This window comes from Brassica napus, unplaced genomic scaffold, assembly GCF_020379485.1.
Source record: "Brassica napus cultivar Da-Ae unplaced genomic scaffold, Da-Ae ScsIHWf_1087;HRSCAF=1551, whole genome shotgun sequence".
Classification (NCBI taxonomy): Eukaryota; Viridiplantae; Streptophyta; class Magnoliopsida; order Brassicales; family Brassicaceae; genus Brassica; species Brassica napus.
In genome coordinates, this window is record NW_026014511.1 from 222,820 (window position 1) to 235,115 (window position 12,296).

At 51.4% G+C, this 12,296-nt stretch overlaps 1 protein-coding gene across 1 annotated transcript; it reads left to right on the top strand.

Annotated features, from left to right (window-relative positions):
- The first annotated feature begins 2,744 nt into the window (after window positions 1-2,744).
- Window positions 2,745-8,377, top strand: LOC111201405. Its single transcript, XM_022693196.2, has 8 exons — window positions 2,745-2,828; window positions 3,309-4,836; window positions 5,005-5,773; window positions 5,858-5,990; window positions 6,099-7,102; window positions 7,154-7,690; window positions 7,745-7,871; window positions 7,916-8,377. Exons 1-8 carry the CDS (start codon window positions 2,745-2,747, stop codon window positions 8,375-8,377), a joined length of 4,644 nt encoding a protein of 1,547 aa, XP_022548917.2.
- Window positions 8,378-12,296: the final 3,919 nt, after the last annotated feature.

Consider the following 12,296-nt stretch of genomic DNA (forward strand, 5'->3'; position numbering starts at 1 on the left):
TACCAGCACGCTGGTCCTTGGACTCAGCACGCTGGTCCTTCCCGTGGACTGTTCGGGTCATTTTGGTCCACGTGGGCTGTCTGTTCAGTACACACAGGACGTCCGTGGGTGTCCGTCAGCACACACAGGACGTTTGCGTGTTTCCGTCAGCACACACAGGACGTCCGTGGCTATCTGTGTGTGCCCGTCAGCACACACAGGACGTCCATGGCTGTCCATCAGTACACATATCTGCACGTTGGTCCTTGGACTCAGCACGCTGACCCTTCACGTGGACTGTTCGGGTGATTTTGGCCCACGTGGGCTGTCTGTTCAGTACACACATGACGTCCGTGGGTCTCCGTCAGCACACACAGGACGTCCTCGTGTGTCCGTCAGCACACACAGGACGTCCGTGGCTGTCCGTGTGTGTCCATGTGTGTCCGTCAGCACACACAGGACGTCTGTGGCTGTCCATCAGTACGCATATCAGCACGTTGGTCCTTGGACGTAGCACGCTGACCCTTCCCGTGGACTGTTCGGGTGATTTTGGCCCACGTGGGCTGTCCGTCAGCACACACAGGATGTCCGTGGGTGTCCGCCAGCACACACAGGACGTCCGTGGGTGTCCGTCAGCACACACAGGACGTCCAAGGCTGTCTGTGGCGGTCTGTCAGCACACACAGGGAGTCCGTGGCTGTCCGTGTGTGTCCGTGTGTGTCCGTCAGCACACACAAGACGTCCATGGCAGTCCATCAGTACACATATCAGCACGGGTCCTTGGACTCAGCACGTTGGCCCTTCCCGTGGACTGTTCGGGTGATTTTGGCCAACGTGGGCTGTCTGTTCAGTACACACAGGACGTCCGTGGGTGTCCGTCAGCACACACAGGACGTCCGTGTGTGTCCTTCAACACACACAGGACGTCCGTGGCTGTCCGTGTGTGTCCGTCAGCACACAGAGGACATCTGTGGCTGTCCGTGTGTGTCCGTCAGCACACACAGGACGTCCGCGGCTGTCCATCAGTACACATATCAGCACGTTGGTCCTTGGACTCTGCACGCTAACCCTTCTCGTGGACTGTTCGAGTGATTTTGGCCCACGTGGGCTGTCTGTTCAGTACACACAAGACGTCCGTGGGTGTCCGCCAGCACACAAAGGAAGTCCGCGGCTGTCCGTGGCTGTCCATCAGCACACACAGGTCGTCCGTGGCTGTCCGTGTGTGTCTGTGTGTGTCAGTTAGCACACACAGGACGTCCGTGGCTGTCCATCACTACATATATCAGCACGCTGGTCCTTGGACTCAGCATGCTGGCCCTCCCCGTGGACTGTTCGGGTGATTTTGGCCCACGTGGGCTGTCTGTTCAGTACACACAGGACGTCCGTGGGTGTCCGCCAGCACACACAGGACATCCGTGTGTGTCTGTTAGCACACACATGACGTCCGTGGCTGTCTATCAGTACACATATCAGCACGTTGGTCCTTGGACACAGCACGCTGACCCTACCCGTCGACTGTTTTGGTGATTTTGGCCCACGTGGGCTGTCTGTTCAGTACACACAGTCGGACACCCACGGACGTCCGTGGCTGTCCGTGTGTGTCCGTGTGTGTCCATCTGTATCCCTCAGCACACACAAGACGTCCATGGCTGTCCATCAGTACACATATCAGGACGTTGGTCCTTGAACTCAGCACGCTGGCCCTTCCCGTGGACTGTTTGGGTTATTTTGGCCCACGTGGGCTGACTGTTCAGTACACACAGGACGTCCGTGGGTGTCCGCCAGCACACACAGGATGTCCGTGGCTGTCTGTGGCTGTCCGTCAGCACACACATGACGTCCGTGGCTGTCTGTGTGTGTCCGTCAGCACACATAGGACATCCGTGGGTGTCCGTTAGCACACACAGGACATCCGTGTGTGTCCGTCAGCACACACAGGACGTCCGTGGCTGTCCGTGTGTGTCCGTGTGTGTCCGTCAGCACACACAGGACGTCCGTTGTAATGTCCCTAGTTCTTGATAAGGCCATCAGGACGGGCCATGGTACGAGGAGATGCACCAGTCAGGTCAAATGATCTAAAGACAAGAGTATCATGGTCCAAACAGAAGGTTAAGTGCATCAGATGGCTGAGACTTGACCAAGATAAGAAGGAAGGAAGCTAAAGAGAGCTGGACGAGTGGTCCGGATGCTCGACAAGGTCCGGAGGCAGCTCATTCAGCTAGGTGGAGCTGGAAGGGAGTTCACATAGTCTGAGCTAGCTCACTGGAGCTGGAGGAGTAGCTCACTCAGCTGGGGCAGCTAGCACTCAGCTCATCTCAGCTGGGTGGAGTGTCAGAGTCTTGGCCGGTCATTACGGATCATGGGTGGTTATGGTCCGGATCATGGACATGGGGTCCGATGGGTCTGAGGGACTCTGGCAAGTAAGCTATGTAAGTGGGCAAGCTATTGGGCCAGAGATCGATCAGCCCAAACGAAGAGAAGAGTAGTTGTGAGCGGTTGGACGGTTTGGGCGAAAAGGTGCAACCGCATGTGCCCCATCGTCCAATCAATGCTTCTGTTCGCCCAGAGCAGTTGGTGGGCTCTTCTCCTATAAATACAAGTCCCTCCTGTCGAAATTTCATCATCAGAAAGATAAGGGGAAAACTCTGCCCAATTCGTTACAGAAGTAAAGAAAGAAAAGAGAGAAGTTGGCCGCAAGGCAGTCCGTGTGAAGGTTTGGTGATTCCGGTGAGTTCTAGCCGTGGGCAAGGGAGACTCGATCGGAAATGGATACTAGACAGAAAGAGAAGACTGTGGAGAAGAGTTTGGGGACTTCCGAGCACACACCTAAGGTCCTGACAGGGATCGTGGTAAGGCTAAGGAGCCATGAAGACCTTGGCCGTGTGGGATGTGTGATGTAGTGATAGTTTGATACAGTGAACTTATGATAGCCTATTGTGCAACTGAATGATATGAATGATTTGTATGGATCACATTGACTTATATATATGAAATGATGTTTACCTTAAGCTTCCGCATTGTATTGTCTGACTACATGAACCTCAATGATTGAAAAATGACTTAGAAACTATTGGACTTAAACCGGCTGAAGTACACTTAGATATTAGGTAAGGCCGCGGACTGGTTGGATCAAGGGGTCCAGGTTTGGGTCTTACAAGTTGGTATCAGAGCATGCTTGATTCTAGGATCTTGTGTTAGGGCTGATCATCACACATCCGGCTGGGTCTCATGGCAGGTTTTGGTATTGGTTAACTTTGTTTTGTTCGAGGTTTGCAAACAAAAAATGTTATCCTAACCTTTGCCTTGTGTTTTGTCTTTGATGTCCTAAGGGAACTAGGAAGAGGTCTCGGAAAACTAAGGATTGGACAGGGGCGTCCGGTGCTGGAGATGCCTCAGTGCTTAATCCAGTGGAGTTGTCAGTCCCACCTACTGGTCGGACCGGGGAGGCCATCCTGACTGAAACTCAGATCAATCAAACTGAGGTTCAGCTGGGTGGAGAGGACAGGCAGCTGGAAGAGACCAGAGAACAGCTGAATGGAGCTGGAAGCCAGCTAGGTGCAGCTAGTGGGCAGCTGAGAGATGAACAGGATGGTGAAGCTGAGTCCTCAGAGACTGGTAACCGAGCTGATCCAAACGTCAAGAGAGATGGGCGGACTGGTCCGGTTGATCAGATGGCTGAGCCATCCATGAAGGAAGTACTTGATGCAATCAAGGTAATGGGAAGTCAGATGCGGGCAATGACCCAAGTGTTCACACCAGTAGTGAACTCATCAAAGGGTCAGACTACACAAGCTCAAGTGATAGCTCCTGGAGCTGGTGGACCTAGTGGTCAAGTAGCGCCTGTAGCTGAGGTGATTGAGCTGGATCCACCAGCTGGAACAGCTAAGAAGGTTGATTACCTGAAGGTGCTGGAGCACATCTCTCGGTTGGGAACAAAACACTTTGCTGGAAGTGTTGATCCTCTAGAGGCAGATGAGTGGAGGACCAGGCTGGTTCGCAATTTCAAATCCACTCGTTGCCCAGATGAGTATCAGAAGGACATTTCAGTCCACTGTCTGGAAGGGGATGCACACAACTGGTGGTTGGCCCTTGACAAGCGTACCAATGGTACCATTGATCGGTTTGCTGACTTTGAGATCGAGTTCAACCACAAGTACTTTCCAGCAGAGGCATGGGATCGTTCGGAGTCTCAATTCTTGGACTTGGTCCAGGGAAAGAGATCAGTTCGAGAGTATGAAGAGGAGTTTAACCGCCTTAGGCGCTTTGTGGGAAGGGAGCTGGAGGATGAGGCAGTCCAGGTCCGGAGGTTCATAAGAGGCCTTAGGGTCGAACTCAAGACCTACTGCTCAGTCCGTACCTTTCACACAGTGTCTGAGTTGGTGGAGAGGATGGCAATGCTGGAGACCAATCTGGCTGAAGAAAACAAGCAAAGACTAAACAGTGTGGTTGTGTCTTCTGGTCAGAGTGGTGACCGGAAGAGAAAGAGGGATGCGGCCGAAGGGGGTAAAACCTCAAGTGGTAGGCCTGAGTGTCCCAAATGTGGAAAACACCATGGAGGCGAGTGCTGGAAGGCTATGGGAGCTTGTACCCGTTGTGGTAAGATGTATCACTCAGCTCGAGACTGTCCTGGACCGGAGAGGAACCGTGGGCAAGGCTCAACCAGTGAGGCCAGGACTTGTCATCAGTGTGGCAAGAGAGGGCACGTCCGTGTGGACTGTCCTCAGTTGCAAACTGGACAAGGGAGGGGTCGTGTTGAGAACAACCGACCAGACCACAAGCAAGGCCAAACCTCAGCGCCTCGAGTCTATGAGCTTTCCAGGGATGTGGATGAGTCCGGACCCTTCAAGGCGATCACTGGTAAAAAGTCTAACCTTATTCTTTTTAAATTAAGTAGAACTGCATGGTAAGGAATCTAGGATGGACTAGATACTTAGATGAGGTCTTATGTAGGGACCTTATGTATTGGTGGTGTGGAAACACATGTACTATTTGATACTGGAGCTACACATAGCTTTGTGAGTCCAGATATGATTGGAAAAGGTATGTTCCAAATGGGAACCATGAATGATCTTGGCTTGGTGAGTGCAGCCGGTGGGCAAGTTATGCATTCACTAGGTCTGGTTAAAGACATTCAAGTGATGATCCAGGACAGGGTAATGCCTGTGGATCTGATTGTGGTCCGCCTTAAGAATCACGAGGTGATCCTAGGCATGGACTGGCTTGGCAGGAATCGGGCCACCTTAGACTGTCATCGAGGAAGGGTGCAGTTTGAGAGTGGGTGTGGACCCCCGATCAAGTACGAAGGTATTAATCCGGCCTCTGGATGCTTAGTGTTATCAGCAGTCCGTGCGGAAAGGATGCTGGAACAAGGTTGTGAGGCTTATTTAGCCACAATCACCACTAAGGAGGTCGTAGGGGTTGGTGGCCCGGACGGGATACCGCTGGTCAGTGAGTTCGAGGATGTGTTTAGGTCGCTACAGGGCATTCCCCCTGATAGGTCTGACCCATTCATAATAGAGCTGGAACCAGGGACGGCCCTAATGTCAAAGAGCCAATACCGCATGGCTCCAGTTGAAATGGCTGAGCTAAAGAAACAACTCGAGGAGTTGCTGGATAAAGGGTTCATACGCCCAAGTGTATCACCCTGGGGAGCACCAGTCCTCTTTGTTAAAAAGAAGGATGGTAGTTTCAGGTTGTGCATAGACTACAGAGGGCTGAACAGGGTTACTATAAAGAATAAGTACCCTTTGCCCGGGATTGATGAGTTGCTAGATCAGTTGAGGGGAGCCAAGTGGTTTTCAAAAATTTATTTGGCTTAAGGCTATCATCAAATCCCTATTGCATCAGAAGATGTAAGGAAGACAGCTTTCCGGACTAGGTATGGTCACTATGAGTTTGTGGTCATGCCATTCGGATTGACCAATGCACCAGCAGCCTTTATGAAGATGATGAATGGAGTTTTTCGAGATTTCTTAGATGAATTTGTAATCATCTTCATTGATGACATACTTGTATATTCTAAGACTCGAGAGGACCATGAGAGGCATCTCAGATTGGTGTTGGAACGGTTGAGAGAGCAGCAACTGTTTGCTAAGCTAAGCAAATGTAGCTTATGACAGAAGAGCATTGGCTTCCTAGGACATGTAGTGTCTGAGGAAGGAGTCTCAGTTGATCAAGAAAAGATCAAATGTATACAAGAGTGGCCGAGACCAAAGAATGCAACTGAAGTGAGAAGTTTCTTGGGTCTGGCCGGCTACTACAGGAAGTATGTCAAGGGGTTTGCTAGTGTGGCACAACCTATGACACAACTTACTGGAAAAGATGTCAAGTTCAAGTGGTCTGAAGCTTGTGAAAAGTGCTTTATAGCCTTGAAGGACATGCTGACCAGTGCACCAGTCCTGGTGTTACCTGAAGCCGACCAACCATATGTGGTGTACAAAGATGCATCCATCACTGGACTAGGCTGTGTGCTCACACAACATGGGAAGGTCATAGCATATGCCTCAAGGCAGCTCAGGAAACATGAGGGCAACTACCCAACCCACGACCTGGAGATGGCCGCAGTGGTATTTGCGTTGAAGATATGGAGATCATACTTGTATGGTGCCAAAGTTCAGATTCTCACTGACCACAAGAGCCTGAAGTACATATTCACTCAGCCTAAGTTGAATTTAAGACAAAGGCACTGGATGGAGTTTGTGGCCGACTATGATTTGGACATTGCCTATCACCCAGGCAAGGCCAATCTAGTGGCTGATGCATTAAGCAGGCGTAGGGCTGAAGTATCAGCAGAGAAGGAAGCAGAGATCTTGGAAGGGATGGTCCGGTCATTGAATCTAAACACCTTGGCCCGTGAGACTGAGCCTTTGGGCTTGGAGGCTGTGAACCAGGCTGATCTCCTTACAAGAATCCAACAAGCACAAGGCTCGGATGAGAATTTGCAAAAGGTTGCAAGGAATGACAAGACTGAGTACCAGATCACCAGCAATGGTACCATTTTGGTACATGGGAGGATCAGTGTTCCTGGTGACCGGAAACTAAAGGAAGAGATTATGAGACAAGCTCATAAGTCTAAGTTCTCTGTGCATCCGGGGCTAAACAAGATGTATAAAGACATCAAGAGGTATTAACATTGGATCAGAATGAAGGTTGATATAGCTGAGTGGGTGGCAAGGTGTCCTACTTGCCAACTTGTTAAAGCAGAGCATCAGGTCCCAAGTGGTTTACTTCAAAACCTCCCTATACCAGAGTGGAAGTGGGATCACATCACAAAGGACTTTGTGACTGGGTTCCTTACGACCAGGAACAAGAAGGATGCAATTTGGGTGATTGTAGATCGCCTGACCAAATCTGCACACTTCTTACCCATTAAAAAGGGTGATGGAGTGGATGAAATTGTAAAGGTTTATGTGAATGAGATAGTGAGGCTGTATGGAGTGCCGGCCAGTAGAGTCTCAGATAGAGACCCTCGGTTCACATCTTACTTCTGGAGGGCTTTTCAAAAGGCTCTAGGAACCAGAGTGAACATGAGTACATCTTATCATCCTCAAACGGATGGTCAATCAGAAAGAACCATCCAGACCTTGGAGGACATGCTAAGGGCATGTGTTTTAGACTGGGGCGATTCATGGGAAAAGCACTTGCCACTGGTGGAGTTTGCATACAACAACAGCTTTCACACCAGCATAGGCATGTCCCCTTATGAAGCATTGTATGGGCGGCCTTGCAGGACACCCTTATGCTGGACTCAAGTGGGGGAGCGCAGCATGATAGGTCCTGAGATTGTGGAAGAGACCACAGAGAAGATCAAGCTAGTCAAAGAGAAGATGAAGGAGGCACAGGACCGCCAGAAGAGTTATGCGGATAAGAGAAGGAAACATCTTGAGTTTGAGGTTGGTGATCTAATCTATCTCAAGATGATTACCTTCAAAGGTAGGGCAGGGTTTCTGGAAGAAGGAAACTGGACCCTAGGTTCTTAGGTCCATTCAGGATACTTGAAAGAGTTGGGGCAGTGGCTTACAAGTTGGATTTGCCATCTGCAATGGATGCTTACCATAATGTTTTCCATGTGTCTCAACTAAGAAAGTGTCTAACGGATCAGGACATTGTATTGCCTGAGATTCCAAAAGATCTTGGTAAGAACCTCACCTTAGAAACAAGGCCGGTTCGGATCATTGATCGGATGGAAAAGGCAATGAGAAGGAAAACAGTCCCTATGCTTAAAATAGTATGGGAATTCAATGGCAAAGACATTATAACTTGGGAAACAGAGGCAAGAATGAAAGCTGAGTATCCTGAGTGGTATGGTCAATATGAGGGTGGTGAACCATCGAGTTTGAACTCGGGGACGAGTTCCTTCCAAGTGGGGGAGACTTGTCATGTCCCTAGTTCTAGATAAGGCCATCAGGACGGGCCATGGTAAGAGGAGATGCACCAGTCAGGTCAAATGATCTAAAGACAAGCGTATCATGGTCCAAACAGAAGGTTAAGTGCATCAGATGGCTGAGATTTGACCAAGATAAGAAGGAAGGAAGCTAAAGAGAGCTGGACGAGTGGTCCGGATGCTGGAAAAGGTCCGGAGGCAGCTCATTCAGCTAGGTGGAACTGGAAGGGAGTTCACATAGTCTGAGCTAGCTCACTAGAGCTGGAGGAGTAGCTCACAAAGCTGGGGCAGCTAGCACTCAGCTCATCTCAGCTGGGTGGAGTGTTGGAGTCTTGGCCGGTCATTACGGATCATGGGTGGTTATGGTCCGGATCATGGACATGGGGGTCCGATGGGTCTGAGGGACTCTGGCAAGTAAGCTATGTAAGTGGGCAAGCTATTGGGCCAGAGATCGATCAGCCCAAACGAAGAGAAGAGCAGTTGGGAGCGGATGGACGGTTTGGGCGAAAAGGCGCAACCGCATGTGCCCCATTGTCCAATCAATGCTTCTGTTCGCCCAGAGCAGTTGGTGGGCTCTTCTCCTATAAATACAAGTCCCTCCTGTCGACATTTCATCATCAGAAAGATAAGGGGAAAACTCTGCCCAATTCGTTACAGAAGTAAAGAAAGAAAAGAGAGAAGTTGGCCGCAAGGCAGTCCGTGTGAAGGTTTGGTGATTCCGGTGAGTTCTAGCCGTGGGCAAGGGAGACTCGATCGGAAATGGATACTAGACAGAAGGAGAAGACTGTGGAGAAGAATTTGGGGACTTCCGAGCACACACCTAAGGTCTTGACAGGGATCGCGGTAAGGCTAAGGAGCCATGAAGACCTTGGCCGTGTGGGATGTGTGATGTAGTGATAGTTTGATACAATGAACTTATGATAGACTATTGTGCAACTGAATGATATGAATGATTTGTATGGCTCACATTGACTTATATATATGAAATGATGTTTACCTTAAGCTTCCGCATTGTATTGTCTGACTACATGAACCTCAATGATTGAAAAATGACTTAGAAACTATAGGTCTTTAACCGGCTGAAGTACACTTAGATATTAGGTAAGGCCGCGGACTGGTTGGATCAAGGGGTCCAGGTTTGGGTCTTACATCCGTGGCTGTCCATCAGTACACATATCAGCACGTTGGTCCTTGGACTCAGAACGCTGACCCTTCTCGTGGACTGTTTGGGTGATTTTGCCCACGTGGGCTGTCTGTTCACTACACACAGGACGTCTGTGGGTGTCCGCCAGCACACACAGGACGTCTGTGGCTGTTCGTCAGCACACACAGGACATCCGTGGCTGTCCGTGTGTGTCCGTCAGCACACACAGGACGTCCGTGGCTGTCCATCAGTACACATACCAGCACGCTGGTCCTTCCCGTGGACGGTTTGGGTCATTTTGGCCCACGTGGGCTGTCTGTTCAGTACACACAGGACATCCGTCAGCACATACAGGATGTTCGTGTGTTTCCGTCACCACACACAGGACGTCCGTGGCTATCTGTGTGTGTCCGTCAGCACACACAGGACGTCCATGGCTGTCCATCAGTACACATATCTGCACGTTGGTCCTTGGACTCAGCATGCTGACCCTTCCTGTGGACTGTTCGGGTGATTTTGGCCCACGTGGGCTGTCTGTTAAGTACACACAGGATGTCCGTGGGTGTCCGCCAGCACACACAGGACGTCTGTGGCTGTCCGTCAGCACACACAGGACGTCGGTGGCTGTCTGTGTGTGTCCATCAGCACACACAGGACGTTTGTGGCTGTCCATCAGTACATATACCAGCACGCTGGTCCTTAGACTCAGCGCGCTGGCCCTTCTCGTGGAATGTTCGGGTGATTTTGGCCCACGTGGGCTGTCTGTTCAGTACACACATGACGTATGTGGGTCTGCGTCAGCAAACACAGGACGTCCGTGTGTGTCCGTCAGCACACACAGGACGTCCGTGGCTGTCCGTGTGTGTCCATGTGTGTCCGTCAGCACACACAGGACGTCCATGACTGTCCATCAGTACACATATCTGCACGTTGGTCCTTGGACTCAGCACGCTGACCCTTCCCGTGGACTGTTCGGGTGATTTTGGCCCACGTGGGCTGTCTGTTAAGTACACACAGGACGTCCGTGGGTGTCCGCCAGCGCACACATGACGTCCGTGGCTGTCCTTCAGCACACACATGACGTATGTGGCTGTCCGTGTGTGTCTGTGTGTGTCCGTCAGCACACACAAGACGTTTGTGGCTGTCCATCAGTACACATATCAGCACGCTGGTCCTTAGACTCAGAGCGCTGGCCCTTCACGTGGACTGTTCGGGTAATTTTGGCCCACGTGGGCTGTCTGTTCAGTACACACATGACGTCCGTGGGTCTCCGTCAGCACACACAGGACGTCCGTGTGTGTCTGTCAGCACACACAGGACGTCCGTGGCTGTCCGTGTGTGTGTCCATGTGTGTCCGTCAGCACACACAGGATGTCCGTGGCTGTCCATCAGTACACATATCAGCACGTTGGTCCTTGGACGTAGCACGCTGACCCTTCCCGTGAACTGTTCGGGTGATTTTGGCCCACGTGGGCTGTCTGTTCAGTACACACAGGACGTCCGTGGGTGTCCGCCAGCACACACAGGACGTCCGTGGCTGTCCGTCAGCACACACAGGACGTCCGTGGCTGTCCGTGTGTGTCCATCAGCACACACAGGAAGTCCATGGCTGTCCATCAGTACACATATAAGCACGCTAGTCCTTGGACTCAGCACGCTGGCCCTTCCCGTGGACTGTTTGGGTGATTTTGGCCAATGTGGGCTGTCTGTTCAGTACACAAAGGACGTCCGTGGGTGTCCACCAGCAGACACAGGACGTCCAAGGCTGTCTGTGGCTGTCCGTCAGCACACACAGGACGTCTGTGGCTGTCCGTGTGTGTCCGTGTGTGTCCGTCAGCACACACAAAACGTCCATGGCTGTCCATCAGTACACATATCAGCACGGGTCCTTCGACTCAGCACGTTGGCCCTTCCCGTGGACTGTTTGAGTGATTTTGGCCAACGTGGGCTGTCTGTTCAGTACACACAGGACGTCTATGGGTGTCCGTCAGCACACAGAGGACGTCCGTGTGTGTCCTTCAACACACACAGGACGTCCGTGGCTGTTCGTGTGTGTCCGTCAGCACACAGAGGACGTATGTGGCTGTCCGTGTGTGTCCGTCAACACACACATCACGTCCGCGGCTGTCCATCAGTACACATATCAGCACGTTGGTCCTTGGACTCAGCACGCTGACCCTTCTCTTGGACTGTTCGGGTGATTTTGGCCCACGTGGGCTGTCTGTTCAGTACACAAAAGACGTCCGTGGGTGTCCGCCAGCACACAAAGGAAGTCCATGGCTGTTCGTGTGTCTCCGTGTGTGTCCATCTGTGTCCGTCAGCACACACAGGACGTCTGTGGCTTTCCATCAGTACACATATCAGCACGTTGGTCCTTGGACTCAGCACGCTGGCCCTTCCCGTGGACTGTTCATGTGATTTTGGCCCAAGTGGGCTGTCTGTTCAGTGGGTGTCCGCCAGCACACACAGGACATCCGTGGCTGTCCGTGTGTGTCTGTATGTGTCTGCCAGCACACACAGGACGTCTGTGGCTGTCCATGAGTACACATATCAGCACGCTGGCCCTTGGACTCAGCACGATGGCCCTACCCGTGGACTGTTCGGGTGATTTTGGCCCACGTGGGCTGTCTGTTCACTACACAAAGGACGCCCGTGTGTGTCCATCAGCATATTGTGACTTTAATCAGTGAGTATTTGTGTGGTAAAGAGTTGGAGATTTGGTGTCCTGAAGTTGAGAATCACCCATGTTCTTTAGCCTTTGATTTTAATCGGTAAAGATATAAGTTGTTG

Coding starts and splice junctions, on each gene's coding strand:
- LOC111201405 (XM_022693196.2), top strand. CDS start 2,745: ATGGATACTAGACAGAAAGAGAAGACTGTGGAGAAGAGTTTGGGGACT. Junction 2,829..3,308: donor AGGTCCTGACAGGGATCGTG/GTAAGGCTAAGG, acceptor TGATGTCCTAAG/GGAACTAGGAAGAGGTCTCG. Junction 4,837..5,004: donor ACCCTTCAAGGCGATCACTG/GTAAAAAGTCTA, acceptor TTGTGAGTCCAG/ATATGATTGGAAAAGGTATG.